Below are 16,655 nucleotides of genomic sequence, written 5' to 3' on the forward strand. Positions count from 1 at the left end.
GCAGGCAGACAGATATAAAGTACATGCACCACGGCTGAAAGGCAGGCCAGCGAGCAAAGGAAACGTGCAGACAGACAGACGGGAGGAACGGGGAAAAGAACACAGAACAAAGGGACACGTCGCCGCTCACGGGCTGCGACGCTGTTCAATCACTGACATTCGGGTGTTTTTGATTGAGACGACATTTGACTCGCTGTGTTAGCAAACGCATCATTCATATTGTTTCTTCAAGAGTTCGGACTCAGCTTTAATTATCCATCCTGACACATTCTAAACACGTTTATTTAATACTATTTACCTATTTTCAGATGTATCTTTTATCGACAGAATGTAATTGCCACGTTCATTTACTTCCTCACTGTGGAATTGCAGTAAACCAAAGCATCTATAATTCACACACTCGACATCTGACAGCGAAGGAGTTCATTATCAGTGGCGGCCACGGAGCATACTGATGACTGATGGAGTTTGTGTTCTTTACCTGGCTGTGCACAGTGTTCAGCTGGTTGTTGAAGGTCATGGTGAGGTTGGTGGAGGTGCTGGGGGCCACGTGGGTGATAAAGGGCGTCTTGCTCTGGTCGTACATGTTGACACGACGCTTACAGATCTCCATGTTTTGGAAGCATGACTTCACGCTGCACGGAGAGAGAGAGAGAGAGAGAGCGGGGGGGGGGGGGGGGGGGGGGGACGGACGGACAGGGAATGAGCGTCTTGAGTCTTTTCGACAGATGTTGCCGCACTGTTTCGAGATGATAATTATGCAAAACAACAAGAGCTCGTACTGTGTGCTGTGCGGGAAATCGAGGAGGTGTGACATGGTGACGAAGGGGTGGTTGAGCGTTTCGATGGGGGTGATCCTCTTGTCCGCGTCGATGGTCAGCATCTTGGTTAACAGGTCGATGAACTCCCTCCGGTCGGCCTTCTCCGCCAGCATCTCGGTCCCCTCCAGATCCGACGCCATGTTCACCTGGACGCGCGGGACAAACACACAAACACAGGATTTCAAGCGGGTGATTGAGTATTCAAGGTCTCTGATGTTTGTACAGACGACAGAGAGACAAATCGCTCCTGCAGTTCGTTCCCATAGAGAGACCTATTAATACTCACAAGGCCTCATCAGTTAGGGTGTCAGTTTGTGTGCTGCAGAGCCCAGTGATAACCTTGCACCTTAGTGACATTATAAACATTTGCACTGGTATTCATAGCGCCGCCTGAAATATCTCCTGGCGCCTTCGCTGAGATTTGTATCTATTTCCAAAGATGTGAAAACAAACAAAAAACATGACGCCAATAAATGCCGCCATTAGCGGGGTCGTAAAAAGAAGCCTTTCACGTAGGACACAATTTCCTCAGTGCCTCTGAAAGAGCTGACATGAGACAACTTAACCTAAATATGATCTGAGGCAGCTCTGGGAAGCCGATGAGGAATATCACGTTGCTTCATTTCAATTAAACACTGCAGCTTGGGTTGTGGATAAATACGAGGGAAAGAGGGACATATTTGTTTTAATGCGAAAGTACATAGCTGGCAGGAATTGATTTGCTAGGCAGGAAGCTAACTCTGGGTTCTGGTTTGGCTTTTAGGTTTGTGAAGGAATGCATGTAATGAAGGAAGCAGGACAAGGTCATGATATATCCTGTCTGGGTTTAAGCGAACAAGCAGGTTGTCAGGCGATGCAAGGACAGCGACAGGGACAGGCAGCCTTGTTTATTGTGACTGCCATGCAGAGGTAGCAGGCCTGTTTTTCATAAGGACGCAGCGCTTATCTGTAGGCCTGCTCCAGGGGCTATCAGATGTGCTGCCCGTCAACGCTGCAAATCTGATTAAATTTTCTTTCTCCGTGCAGGTTATTCAGGCTCTGTAACCATTCCTCTCTGCTTGCCATCTCCGCTGGCTGCGATAAAGGAATAATCTGCAGAATGAGGTGAGAAATAATCACATTGTCCTCTGCCAGTGGAAGAGATGACTTTGGGAAATGTACACATGCACAGTTTGGTGGCACATGCAAAGCGGTTTGGGAGTTGGCCGAAGGTGCGCCACAATAATCAGGATAACAGGAACAGTGAAAGGGAAGCTTGCTGTCACTGATTTAATTTAAGCGTGTGAATTTACTAAAGAGGAACCACATCTTCATGCTCCGCTAACAGAGAGAGGCAACGTTTTCACATTTCCAAATCTTAATGAAAAAGGCTGCATATGAACACAGGGGCTGCAGCTAACATGGTCAGCCTTGCGTGTCTCGCATGTCAACTGCTGTTTACAGCGGAGCAAGGGCAGGGATGGCAGATGTCGAGCAGGGGGACAGATCGGGCCGCACCTCAGGAGATGCGGAGCTCGGCTTGCGAGGTGCAGGCCCGTCGTCTACACGGCACCACACCGTGCACAGATCCATCTGTACAGACTTCATTTCCCCAGTAGGAGGAGGAATAGAAGAAAGGAAGGAGTGCATTGCTGTAAGTGCATGTAATGAGGGGACGATAAGGCGAGGGACATGCTGCCCCTCCTGCCGTGGCTTCGCTGCTATCAGCAGAGATATTGAGGGATTGCAGATGAAAGTGAATCCATTTTAAAGCGGTTCCGGCCTGTCTCGCCTCTACCTCCACCATGGTTCCTGAATTTGCTGTAAGACGGTCTCTGATTTACTCAAATTAGATATACTTGTGACTAAAGCCTCCCCATATTTCCCACGACTGAGAGGAGGTTCATTATCTCTTCCTGGCACCTAGCCCCTTCTGTCTTGCAGGGCCTTCAGCTAGATCATCCATTATACACGCGGAGACAGATGTCCACAAGGCTGCCTTGTTTATACGGTCAGCATAGTGAGATGGGGGCAAAACAGGCAGTTTTCTCCCACATTAAGCTTGTGCTGCTCTGCGGTAGCTCCTCTGTGTTTTTGTAGTAAGCCCGGTCTGTCTGCAACAGTGAGAGGAAGATGGGACACAGAGCTTGAAGCGTCGGAGACAGAGATGACCCAGGGGATATCATACCAGTGCAGGTTGGTTTCATTAAACCCTCCATGAGAGAGTGTGTGTGTGTGCGTGTGTGTGTACGGTAACTGTAAATTCAACAAACCCAGGCAGCTTCCTGTCCCAGCCGACAGCATGTTATTCCAGACAGGCATGACAGCGGCCCTGGGCGCTACTGGACAACCATAATTGTCTCCATAACTTAAGTAGTTTGGTGTGTTGCATATATCCACACAGACAGCTTCAGACCGAGGCTGCTGCTGCTGGCTTTGCACCGAGGTGACCATATTCCAAAAGAAACAATTCACCTGCTTAACGCTTATCTCTCGGGCGAGTCATTTTCGGAGGCAGGACGGAGGAGCGCGATGACAACAGAGTAACTGTCAAGATATCCTAAAGGGGGCCTGGGAAAAACATTGTAATTTTCCATCACTGCTGCCATATCCGCCAGCAGAACCAGTATTTGGCCGAGCGAGGGCGAACAAAACAACACTCACTATCGCCTCACTGTCAGGCACGTCCTATCAAAATGTCAGGGCTGCATGTGAACTTTCCCACCGTGGAGGGACAAATTCCCACTGAGTCACAGAGGAAAGTGACATTAGATGTTCTGTGACAACACTTCTCCATATAGACGTTGGCTATATAAGTCACTTCCTGTGGTTTATGTAAGATCTCCTAAACAGATTCAGGCAGGTGACGTGCAGGGCTGCGTGGAGCGAGGCGCTAACCAGCTGAGTCATGCAGACACAGCGTGGTGCGGGTCCCACGGAGCCGGTCGGAAAAACTGGTCGGGACCTTCTGGAATGTGTGCACGTATGTGTTTCCTCCTTCGTGTGTGTGTGTGTGTGTGTAAGAGATAAACATTTTGTCCCCTTGCCCCTCGACATGCTGACATGCGCCGCAGACGTACAAAGTGAAGACGTAGCCACAACACTCATTCCTGCTTGAATAAGAGAGCAAACTGCACTTATCAAACAAGCTAACCAGCCTCGCCACATGTTCGACTCAAATGTCCGCCTGTGACTTATTAGATCGTGGTTAAGTCAAACGAAGAGCAGAGGCGGACCCGAGGAGGGGTTTCGGTGGACAGCTGCTTTCATTTCGCTCTGTAAAACTCTATATAGCAGCGGAGCAGAGCTACGCCCGCATCTGGAGTCGAAGCATGGAAAAGGATAAATATTTTAAAAGGACTTCACATATTTGATAGATAGTTCTCGGGGTGTGATGGATCAAACTGGCCTGAGATCTGAGCAGCCCCCCGTCAGAGGAAGCTTCAAATGCGAGACAGGCGGATGTGATTGAAGAGAGTGTCAAAAAAAACAAAAAAAACATCTTTTTTGTAGGAAGGGAAGAGTCAAGCTTTGTGATTCTGTTAACAGCATACCTGCGCCATATCGTCCAGACAGTTGAAGATGTACTTTCGAGCCTCCTTCGACTTGATCCCCGTTTCGCCCTCATGGTCGTCTTGAGTCTGTGGGAGACAAGAAGCAGATGTTCATCCCAAATCCCATCACACTTCCCCTCTGGAAACGCACTATTTACATTTGGCTCATTACGGCCTCTTGTTGTTGATGTGCAGCAGGACTCGGCTCGCCCTCTGAGCAACCCTGGGGTAGCACACAAACACTCATCTAACAGCCAGGGAAGACGGGGAGACTGCACGTGGAGGCGCACACAGTCTCACACGGAGCGCGAGTGCACGCTGCGCTACACAAAAAGAAACGTTTTGCACAAGTTCACGGGGCGACGCATTTACATAAAGTATATGAAAATGAAAAATGCAGGAATGAACGCTTTGTGATCCTCCTCTTTCAAAGGTTGAACATTTACACAAAACAAATCTGCGTCGACTTCAGAAACCTCCTGACTGAACACATGATAGTTTTAATTAGAGTCAGCGAAGCAGTGCAGCTGCTTTTACATGGAAACACATGGCAAGGTCAAAGTGAAGCTGAGCAATCACTCTTGAGATAAAAAGTGGTCAGGACCGAGCCTTGATGTTTGACTTTCCACCTGAAAATCAAGATGAGTTACATCAGCGGTGAGTTCAAATTAATTATCAGGGCCGATTTGCTTCTCCTTCAATTCCTATTGATTTGTTAAGTACGTTTTTTTTAAGCAATCTGTTTCCAAATATGTGATTCGACAGTATGATTCTTATTTACTTTTAAGCACTAGACAATGGGGAAAAGCCGATCAATACACTTCTAGATATAATAGAGTCATATTTCCTAAAACAATGAACATCATATGCCATCAAATTGTATTTCAGCAGCAGCATTACTATAAACCCGATGGCGCAGTATTAAAGTCATGCTAACTACATTAGTTCACTTGTCCACAGGCTGATAAGTCTTCATAACTGTGTCTCAATTCGGGGGCCGCGTCCTTCAGAAGCCACATTTGTTGACCAATTACGTCACAGCGGGCGTGATAGACTGTCCCAATTCGAAGGTTCCTCCAAGTGCGGCAGACAAATGTGTCCTTCTACCCCCCGAGCAACGGAGGCTCTACCAGGTGGATCCGTCCCAACACTTCCCATGAGTCACTCCACTGTTTTTCAAAGAGGTAATGGCGGCGATAAGCATCAGAAGAATTTATCCCTGACTAATAATCTATCTGTCTTTCAGGATCTCCGACTCTATCTATTTTTAACCGACAACAATGTGTTTTCAAAAGGCCTCAGGAGCCCACATGTCTTAGTTTTAATTGAGGATTGAGAAATTCTTAACCTAAGCAAACACGTGAAAACCTGTTTACCTGGCACCTGCTAAAAAGCCTGTGGGCGGCAGACTTGAAAGAATGTTCACTATGCACTTAATGTGTCTTCGTTTCACTATCACCACCTTCAGCTGATGTCAGTGTGGTATGTTCATGGCCCTCATAAGAAACTCCTAGATGTAGCCTTTTTAAAGAAAGAGATCAGTCCAAGGCAGAGAAACATCGTCGTACCCTGCAGAGATGGATCAGCGTTTGCAATTTGACACAGTCGAGAACTTGGCGCGCAAATTCGCCGCGTGACACACACAGTTTTAGTTAATCAGGGTGAAAAAAAAAAAGACCTCCTCATTGGGTGGCCTACATAAAGGGACGGTGGCAGGGGGTAAGAAAAGACTCTGAGCTGGATTCACCAGGCTGGTTTTCCATTTGTCAAATCCTCTCGCACTGATCCATTTTGCTCTGATTATCCTCGTGCTTTGTTTATATCCAGGAATAGGTCCGTCTGTGGCTCACATGGTGTATCCAGAGTTTCTGGAATATTAACATCAGCTTTTGACCTTCGTCCTACAAAGATGTCTCCGCCTGAGAGACACGTTCGTAAAATAATTCATTTTATATATTTCATGTCATAGATAAGCATGTGAGTTCATACTGTCATTAAAATTGATTTAAAGTGTAATAAATAAGAGGTTAAAAGTGTACAGTTCATTTGATGTGTGATGTAAGTAGTCACAGTACACAGAGGTTACGTATGTAAGCTTTGCATTATGGGATATAGCTAACATGGACGCAGAGAAAACACATCTGATCCTAGAATAACCACGTTCTCTACATGGTTGAAGAGGCGAACACAGTAACTGTATTTCATTGTTTGTGCGTAATACTTGTTTAAGTGACTGTATTTGAACATTTTGATATTAAATTTAATTTCGGCACATTTCTGTTGTGCTGACATGTTTATCGAGGGACATTAACTCGAGAGACTTTCAGAAAAACTATGGAGAGATGTATGTCTGAAACCTTTGTTCTTTTATTTTTCTAGTTTTCACAGAGTCTAATGAGGAAAACGGAGTGAGAGAAAAATAAATCTTCAAAAGACTTCTGTGCGTTTCGTGGCCATTATCTCATTGAACCGGTGCAGCTACAAAAGATGTTTCTTGATGCCTCCAGCTGGGAGTCTTTGTGGGCGTGTGTGTGGATGCATCTGTGTCGTTCCAGCTTTACCTTGAGTCTCCAGAGGGGATAGGTGGAGTCGGGGTCTCTGTTGAAGAACCTGGTGGTCTTTGTCCCTGCACTCAACAGATACTCTGCAGGCAGACCCTGCGTCTGGGAGATGTACCGGATCTGCAAGACAGACGATGAAAAATCCAGTTACATCACATGCATGATTGAACCATATTTTGCATTTAATTGGAGAGAACTGTGAGTCGTCGTCCCCCCCCCCGCTGCAGAACGGCTAAAACTTTAAGAAGGATGTTCTTTTGGCAGTTTGAAAATCTGGGCTGACATTAACTAATCCAAACGTATCTGGCTGATATATGCACAGCACCCAAACATGACCTCCGCTCAAGAGTCGAAGATTGATTTGAGACTTGTAAATGAGACACTTTGCTAAGTTTTCAGACCCGTGAAAAAAAATAAAAAACTCAGACGAGCTTGTTCAGTGATGGAGCACAACTTGCTGAAGGTTTTCCCACTGAGCCTCATCTGACTGATAGAGAGTGGGGAACACGGCGATGTCTTGCTCTGGAGCACAGGGGCTGCGCTAATTGGACAAGTGGCTCTGTGGCATCTGTTCAGATAAACAGGGAGGCTGCGCAAGAATCATCAGGGGCTGTCAGGGGGATTACAGAAGCAGCCCAACCTCACGAGCACACACTCACTGAGAGCGGAAAAACACACACACACGTAAACATGATCGCATGGCAGCACAGATTCATGGGTATGGCTAGAACCCCCCCGACATACACAATCATGAGTTGCTCAGGAGCCGGGAGACGGCAATCATGTGTTACCTGATCGAACTCCGAGGCTCCAGGGTAGAGGGGCCATCCCAGGAAGAGCTCCGCTATCACACAGCCCAGGGACCACATGTCGATGGCCTCGCAGAACGGCAGGCCCAGGATGATCTCTGGAGCCCTGTGGAGAGAGAAATCGAGACAGTGTTGTTTAGTCCAAAACCGAGCAGAGCTGGTGCTTCATTGAGACACTGCGTTGACTGACAAAGACACAAAATGCAACGTGACGCGCTTCTTCTCACACTCCCTGTGAGCTCACGGGGAGCGGCCCAGTGGAGTAGGAACAAGTCAGAGGAGGAAGTTATCTCTGCCGAAAATGAGTGAGCTACAATCGCCACATTCCCAGAGCCGATACGATTTAATCACACAAACACACAACAAATTAGGTGCACTCCTTTTTTTTTTTTTGTTGTTGCACAGACCACAGTTCCGCAGCAAAACAAATGACTGAATTAATTTGCTGCCGCTGAAGGCTCTCATGTCGGCAGTTTCAGAGGTGGCACTTTGCAGAAAACCGATTAGCTCCTGTTTATATAGTCTGTTCAAGGCGAGAATGTTGCCCCTTTATTCCGCTGTATAAAAGGTGCAAACAAAGTCTCCATGGCGGGAGAGACGCAAAACACTGTTGCGCTACATGTGAAGCCTCTGATTCTCTGATTTAGAAGTCACGCGTAGAGGCAGCCAAAGCCGGCATCATGGGGGGGTCTCCTGAACAGCAATATAGTGGGATCTCCATGCAGGAGCACCAATGACCGATCCCCATCTCAGGTTGTCAACCACAGCGACTGTATAAAAGGTAGAAATGTATGTGTTACTGTGTTTCACGAGCCACAGCCTCAAAGCAATGTGGAAGCAATTACGCCGTGAAAAGTAAAACCAACAGAAATATTCTCTTGAGAATGCAATGAGCTTCATCTGGGCTTTTAATAGGCTGCGTTTGAGGTAATAATGCCTGTGCTTGATTCCCAGACACACACATAGAGTGATACGCCACTTTAGACCCCTTCAATGGTTAAAGAGCTTAATGTCTATGATTTGATGAAAGAGAGGAAATGTTGTTTCAGTGATTTGAACAGCACTGCATTCCCCGACAATTCCCAAATTTCACTCAGCACATTTTATGTCCTGTCAGAAAGACTAATACACTTCTTGTGAACTCGCGTCTCTGATGGGATTTAAAATAACCAAGAACACAGAAACTGCTCACTTACAATCCAAACCACTGTCAAGAGGCCGACATCACTATAGTCGACTTTAAGTTCCTGCCAAAATGTACTTACTCTTTACTCCAAAAACGTATTCTCCGCAAAGTGAAACAGGCAAAGCTCTTGCTCTATCTGTAACTTCAATCGAGACTCAATTGATAAAAGCAAAATCCTCCTCTATCAGTTAATTACATATTAACAGCATGACACACCGATCACAGGAGCTTAGGGCTGATCTTGGAAAGTTTCTTGTTCACAGCCGAGTTCACGATGCTGATACTGTCACCATGGTAACAAGGCCAGCACACCCCTCCTAAGCCGTGGCGGGCTCTGGCAGGGTTTTACGGTCGCAGGGAGAGAAACAAGGGGCCTGGCCTCGGGCCTGCTGGAACTGTAGGTACCAGGGAAACAGACAATGAGGAAAACAGCATAGGGGGGAGTGATGTTATGGGTGTTTAACAGCCTGCAGGGGGCGCTGTTTGAGTGGTCTGAGGGCAGCTGGAGGGTTTGGAGGAGAATAAAATGATCACACCTCAGCATTTAAAAGCAAGTTTCCAACTGTAGCCCACTGCCCCCATATTCCCTGATTGACTGGTTGCAGATGGGTGAAATCAAAAGAGGGCTTAGGCGATTCCTGGTGCACTAAGATATGGTTGACATATAGAAGCAGAAGACGGCAACAGGATAGACGATTAGGGAAAATAAAAACCAGAACCAGAAGAAGAGACCGAGAGACGGGGGTTCAAGAGAGGGCAGAGACAGAAATAAAGCAAATGCCGGGGAGCGCCTGTCACAGAAGGTGGTTATTGGGGTCTCGAGGGCAGCCAGGGAACAGACACCAAGACAACACTCTAGCAACAGTATCTTAGGGCACCACCAACACAAAGACACCTTCACACACAATGAGCCGCAACGTCTATCATGGCTCTGCCAAAGAAGCATTACGGAGCCTGCTTGGAGGAGATAGCAGAGGGAGCAGCGAGGTCTACTGAAGGAAGGGAAGAGAGGAGCTGGACAACAGGAGGAACGGAGTCAGCATATATCCTCTCACAGCCTGTCAGGCAGAGGGAACAATAACAGCTGCACACCTCAGGTACACCAACACACAGATAAGCCGAAACATCAAGAAAGTCATAAAAAAAAAAAGCTCTTCCAGTGTCTCTTTCACAGTTTGACGGAGACATGCTGCTTTCAGACGTGTACGTGAGTCCAGATAAACTCCTGAAATTATTCAGCGAGGCCGTCTGTGAGAACGAAAACTTCTGAGTCAGTTGCTGGGGCCATTCTCTGGGTGTTTTTCCTGCCAGCCCCCTATAGTAAAAACTCAGGAGATTGTGCAAGTGAGCCCATGTGAGAAAACAGCAGGATTATTTCCAGATAATTCACCTTTGCGCGAGTGGCCACTTTGAGGACCTGTGCCATACACGTGGAAAACGTTGAAGATATCAACATGGAAAGACAACAAGATGCCTCCTGCATGCTCTACCCAGGCACAACCCCTCACCTGAATGCTCCAGGGATTTTCCTGTTGTCAAGAGAATGTCTTGACCCAATTGTCCAGACACCCACCCCCCCCCCCCCCCCGAGTTCATGTTCAAAAACGTCTTTGATGAAGAATTCAAGAGCACATGTTCAAACACACACTTAACCATCCTATTATCCAGCAGTGCTTTGAAGTCGAGGTCAATTTAAAGTCTTCAGAAACTGAAGTAAAATCACTTAAACACTTTGTTTCCTGAACAAATCCCACTTTGCAGAAGTTAGTGAGGATTATGTTCTTCTTCAAGTTGATAACAGATGCAGGCAGAAGTGTGAGATCTTCATCACAGCAAGTGTTTTTACCTATGCAATATTTTCAGGATAAAATCAAACCTATACACTACAGCAGTTCTGCAGTTCTGCAGTGGATTTTATCATCTGCAAAGGAATCACACATTCTTATAAAAAAACTAAGTACACACCCTCTTATTTGCATGAGTGTGAGCTCTGCAAAACCTTATTTGACTTTAAGAAACCCTAAATATGGATGAGTCATTGCAAGTTGCAAAAAGAAGAGGCTGCTTTCACAACGTGAGGCGGCTTTTTGACTCGGCGGCAAGGAAACCTCTCCCCATCAAAATGCATTGTGGAAACGAAAGCTGCAGGAAACACTTTCATCAGATGGTCTTCTAGAATCACCGCAATTCCAACGGACACATGCCAGCCACAGGACCTTCAACTCTCCTTTTTAAAAACCCAGACAACTTCCAACATCAATCACTCAATAAATAAAAGAAGAGCTAAGGTGCAGCTGATGCAGCTTGATGTCATATAAAGGTGTTTTTTATAACAGGGCATCATCAGCAAAACCTACTTTCATTAGAGCACAATTAGCGCACCAGGTGTTCATCTTTAGTACAGCATGCATGTGTGTCTGTAGCTGTGCAACCACTTGTACTTTGCCCTTGTCTGTGATGGAGAGATTTGCTGGTGTTGATGTTATGCTTGGATCCATTTCTGCCTGAACCTTCCTGGGTTATGCTCCAGTGCTCTACTTAGGCTGTTCTCATGGCTCCTCCGCCTCTCACCCAAGGCTCCTCCGGTGTAGCGAAAGGCAGAGAGAGAGAGAGAGAGAGAGAGAGAGAGAGAGAGAGAGAGAGAGAGAGCGAGAGAGAGAGAGAGAAAGCGAGAGAGAGATAGAAAGCGAGAGAGCCAGAGAGCGAAGGAAGGGAGGACGGAAGAAAGAGGGAGTAACATCGTTGCTCATGATATGAAACCACAAATGCAAATGTGCCCCTACCAGCACACCGCTGCCATGGCATGCAAAGCGCCCCACAGCTGCTGCTGATGCAGGCCTTTCACTGGCAGTGATAAACAGCGCACACATCTGCGCAGCTCAGAAACCTCGCTCCTTTCCTGTCCCCCTTTCCTTCCTAGAGTAGCAGAGCACAAGAGACTGACAGTTTATTGCAAATATGAGATTAATCCTTAATCTCTTATTAAGTAAAAGCAGCATATGATATAAATCTGGGAAACAAAGACTTGACCAAAGTGCCTCAATATATAAAGATACAAAAGAATATTGTATTTTAGCTTCCAGAGGCTCAAAGACTGAAAACAACGACACTCTTAAAACCGGGTGAGCTCCAGAATCGAGGTACTTGGATACAGCACCTGAGCGTGCAGCATTCAGCAGACACTGCCAATTTGTGACCCTTTAAGCTGCCTCCCACCTCACCCATCTCCAGCTGGCATGACCACCACAGACACTGCCACTCGGGGGGTGGAGGTGAGCATCTTGCTGCACACCATACAGTACATATGGTGTGCAAAACGCTGGCTGGCCAAAGGCTTTTTTTCTGGATTTCAGTGGGAATACAACTGCGAAAGAGGCCTCAGTGTTCGGGCTAGAGGCTCCGACAGCACTGGCCCCTGACAAAAGAAAGAGGGAGGTCGGGATGGAGAGGGAACGAGAGAGTGTCTGCATACTGACATCCTCCCAGCTGGCCTGGTCATTGATGAGCCCCGGTCCCCTTGGGAGCCAGAGATGGCACGGCTCATGAATGGGGCCTTTCTTCTGCCACCCCAGCCCACCCTTACACCTCAGCCCCTTCACCCACCCCTTCTGCCGGCTCGGCCAGCCCCTACACCTCACCCTGCTCTGACACCTACCCCCTCCTTGCGACCCCTCTGCCAGCAAAACCCCTTTGAAACCGCCAAAACTAGGGCGCAGAGGCCAAGCAATAGCGCTCTCCCCTCCCTGCCCGCCTCTCCGTCCTCTGCTCTGTTGAACCATGCCTGCGCTTGGCTGGCCTGCCAGCCCACACACACGCATAAACACACATGCAGATGCACTCACAGAGACACACACGCAGCTGACATCACAGGCTGTGTGCATGTCAGGATGTATCTATCAGGCTGACCTTCCCTTAGCTCGGCTCCAGACGGGAGACTGATGGATCCCTGGAACCCCCTCAGCATGTGCACACAACACACACACACACACACACACACACACACACACACACACACACACACACACACACACACACACACACACACACACACACACACACACACACACACACACACACACACACACACACATGCTCTTGTCTCCATGACTTCACAGGATATTACATTTACTTGCAATAATTCCGCATAGACTTAGTGTAACCTTAACCTTAACTACTACATGCCTCACTCTAATCTTAACCATAACTTCACCTTGAAATTTAACGATTTACTTTATGGGCTTTGTCCCCATAATTTATGAGGACAACGTCCCCATAAGGAAGTCAAGTATCCCTGATGTGAGTGTGTAAAGAGATTAAGGTCCACACAACATGAGAACTACCTCGACCACACACACAGACACACACCACTCCATTTAAAAGACTTCATCATTGGTCCTTGTGTACGTATTACACTATGTATTATTCATATAGGGAGGCAGGCAGTTATAAGCAAAGAGCAGCATGAATACTGGAGGTAACTAAGATCTTATACTGGCTATTTTGAAAGCCCTGGCTGGGGAGAGAGATAGCTGTCCGCTGCGAACAGGAAAAAGCACTTCATAAGAAAAGGGCCTGCCATTAACTTTTTTCCTTTTCCTCCCGTCTCCTCGCCTCTTCCGCTCTCTCCATCCCACGCTTTGCCCTTGCCTAATGTAAAAGGCTCGGGTTGGTGCCGTGAATGACTCCCTTCCCCCCCTGGGGTATTTCATCTACATATTCATTCCCTCAAAGGTTCCTCCACAGCCTCTTTGAAGATGCACCATAGAGGAGCACTTTTCTCCATATATTGCATGGTGGTCGGTGACTGTGAAATCAATGTGCGGAGTTACGTCCCCTGCAGCCCACCTGTGGCTCGCAGGGAATCCAACCCACCACAGGACACACACACACACACACACTCATACACCTCGTAAACCACTCCACCTGATCTCGTTTTGTCAGGCCAGGCATAAGATGCAGCAATCATGTGATCTTTTAAATTTAGAGCTTGGGTGTTCGGGGTGGTTGAGGGGTTGAAGGAGGGAAGAGGGGTGGGGGGTGGGGGGGGGGGGGGGGGGGGGTGGGGGGTGTGGGGGGGGGGGGGGGGTGGGGGGGTGGGGGGGGGGGGGCGTCTTGACAAGGCAAACTTTTTCACAGAGTCCTTGATAAATGTTGTCTCACTCGCTAAGCTGTAGCGACATTAGTGCTCAAGGTCCTGAAAACAGGCCTCCCTCTCTCTTTTTTCTCTCTCCAAGAAAAACGCACAGGGAAAGTGCTGACGAGGCTGCCGCTGCTTTTCCAGATCAAGTATTAAAATTCTCTGTGCGTCTGCCGATGCAAAAAACATGAATGAAAGTCTATGGAAAGGAGAGAGGGAGCGAGGATTGTTTCATACAAAGGTAGGCATCAACATTCAAAGAAGGAGCCGGTGAAAGACTCATGATGCTGCAAAAAGCAATATGGCAACATTAGCAATTCAGCTGTTGAGGAAGTTGTGATTAACTCCAATGCATCATAGGTGACATGGGTGCCAGATGTGTGCGCACCACAAACAGTATATACTGTATTTAGATGGATGACACGCCTCCACTAGCGGCATGGGCCACATTTTACTATCCGAACAAGAGAGGCACTGTTGTTTTGTTGTCCTGACCAAACCCGATAACGTTTTTTGCCGATAACAGATGCAGCGAAGAGAATACAATTGATAGCCCAGCCAATGTGACCAAACCCAAACATCATTTAAACATTTGTCTCCTACCCATCCGGTTTCCGATAACGTCTTTTGGAGCCAGAGTCTGCACAGTAGCGATGAGGCAATGGAGCCATGGTATTAAGGTCCCACTGATACACATGCTCAACTAACTACTTAGATCAAAGCTGAAATTATAACGAAAAACCAAACTTGTCCCGTCCACTAACATGGAGAAGGTAGGGTTTATGACCTCTACTGCAGCCAGCCACCAGGGGGCCATTGAGATGCTTTGGCTTCACTTTATGGGAGCATTTCTCTATGGTGGACGCTCACGTCGATTCAACACAAACTGAAGTGCAGTTCCGCTCAGGAAAGTCAGAGTGCGTAAACTCTAACTGACGTACATTACATTTGTACCTTCAGAGGTGCACCCTGTTCCCTCTGCCAGTCTCACTATCTCACATTTAACCCTGCTCTCCTCTCTGAAGCCTTTTATATAATGTCAGTGGGCAGAGAGCCACCCCTGTCGCTGTGGCACACATGGCACATGGCGTCCTGCCGTTGCAGCGCAGGCACAGTCAATATTAGCTCACAGGATACACCGCATTCTCACATGGCATCACCTTATGTCATTACACACAGGCTGTTTTTCAAATGACTGTGTTCACAGCGGCGTTAGATAACGTATCAGATTTACTGTTGGGTAACACAGAACATCAAACACACATTTTACTGCCCTGGCAATACATTTGCTGCCATGGTGAATTTCTCCCCCCCGCCCCCGCCAGCCCCTTGGACAAGCAGTTTAGTACCTTTTCCCACTCTCCCCTTTTCTTCTCCCTCTGCTCGCAAAAGCCTCCATTAGCAATGCTAACATCTACAAAAACCAAACAATGACCGCGCAGCTTAAGTGCAGCTCAGTTGCTCATTTAGACATGTGTGCAGGGCTTCATCGTTCCCGGTTGGTAAGTACCTCTTTCCTGTGGTTATTATTATTATCCAGCATGTGGCTGATCCTATCACTGACACATCTCATCTCATTTCCACCTGCAACCAACACAGGGTCTCCCCAGCTCCCCTGCACCACCCTCTGTACCCCCAACCCCCACCGCTTGGTTCAGGGGTCAAAGGGATAGACCTCCTTCGACGAGGGTGGAGGGAGAAGAGGGAGCAACAACAGAAAGTAGATGAGGGAGGCAAAGACAGAGAGGGGTGGGATGGGAACAACAATGGAAGACGGATACCCTCACGTACACACACATGGCGCCTTCTGCCTCTCCTCTCAAAGGAAAGAGTGCCGGGAAGGATTTGCAATCGGTGAATGACGGGTATCTGCCATTCAGTGACACTCTCTGCACAACAGCAGCCTGAGGAGAAGATGTAGGGGGGGACGCCGAGAGGGAGCCTCCAGTCTCTGCAGCCCTATTAGGGTAGTGGACTGACAGCCAGACAGTTTTAGGCCAGTTTGCCAGCCACTGGTCAGACTCAGACCCGACCCTGAGGCATGTGCTGCTCTGCCTGGTCAGACTCGAGTCTCCATGAAAATCAGACTTCAGCAGAATCTCTAAAAATAATAACTCGAACATGGGTGATTAATATCGCACCCTGGCAGTAAATCTTACATGAGAAGTCAGACACAAGTAAGTTTCTTGGAAAGTATGAAATCGGCGCAGCAAACCGTTTTTAGAATGATGCCATCGTAACCTCATACTGTGTTAGACACTCTCCTCTCTCAAAAGGCCCAGGGGAAATATGTGGGTCAAACAGAAAGCTAGCTAAGGGTGGGTGAAGCCAAACTAAAGGCCGAAATGCAGACAGACGATAACACATTCTAACATGCAGTCGCTCAGTCAACCAGCTTAACTAGCTGGCAAGCCCGTCACCACGGCTGAGACATTCACCAAAACAGACAGGGAGGCAGCGAGACGCGCACTGTGCAGACGGGCGCAGGCGGTCAGTCAGGCAGAGGAGATTGTGTCTGCTCATGGCAGAGGGATGCTGCAACCCAAAGCTTTGATCACTTGGGCAAATTAGAGTGTACGAGGGATTCAGTGAGCTGCTCTTTAAACCT

General features: G+C 47.7%; 1 protein-coding gene across 5 annotated transcripts in view; it reads right to left on the reverse strand.

Moving 5' to 3' along the window:
- Positions 1-16,655, reverse strand: part of hipk2 (homeodomain interacting protein kinase 2) — a 72,215-nt gene that overhangs the window by 12,064 nt on the left and 43,496 nt on the right. For all 5 annotated transcript variants that reach the window (XM_034587273.1, XM_034587276.1, XM_034587275.1 and 2 more), the window contains exons 3-7: positions 7,707-7,830; positions 6,916-7,035; positions 4,355-4,441; positions 783-967; positions 482-635 (exon numbers count right to left, since the gene is read on the reverse strand). In XM_034587273.1, coding sequence (XP_034443164.1) covers positions 482-635; positions 783-967; positions 4,355-4,441; positions 6,916-7,035; positions 7,707-7,830 — 670 coding nt within the window. The remainder of the gene's footprint in view (positions 1-481; positions 636-782; positions 968-4,354; positions 4,442-6,915; positions 7,036-7,706; positions 7,831-16,655) is intronic.

This window comes from Hippoglossus hippoglossus, chromosome 6 (genome assembly GCF_009819705.1).
Source record: "Hippoglossus hippoglossus isolate fHipHip1 chromosome 6, fHipHip1.pri, whole genome shotgun sequence".
Lineage (NCBI taxonomy): Eukaryota > Metazoa > Chordata > Actinopteri > Pleuronectiformes > Pleuronectidae > Hippoglossus > Hippoglossus hippoglossus.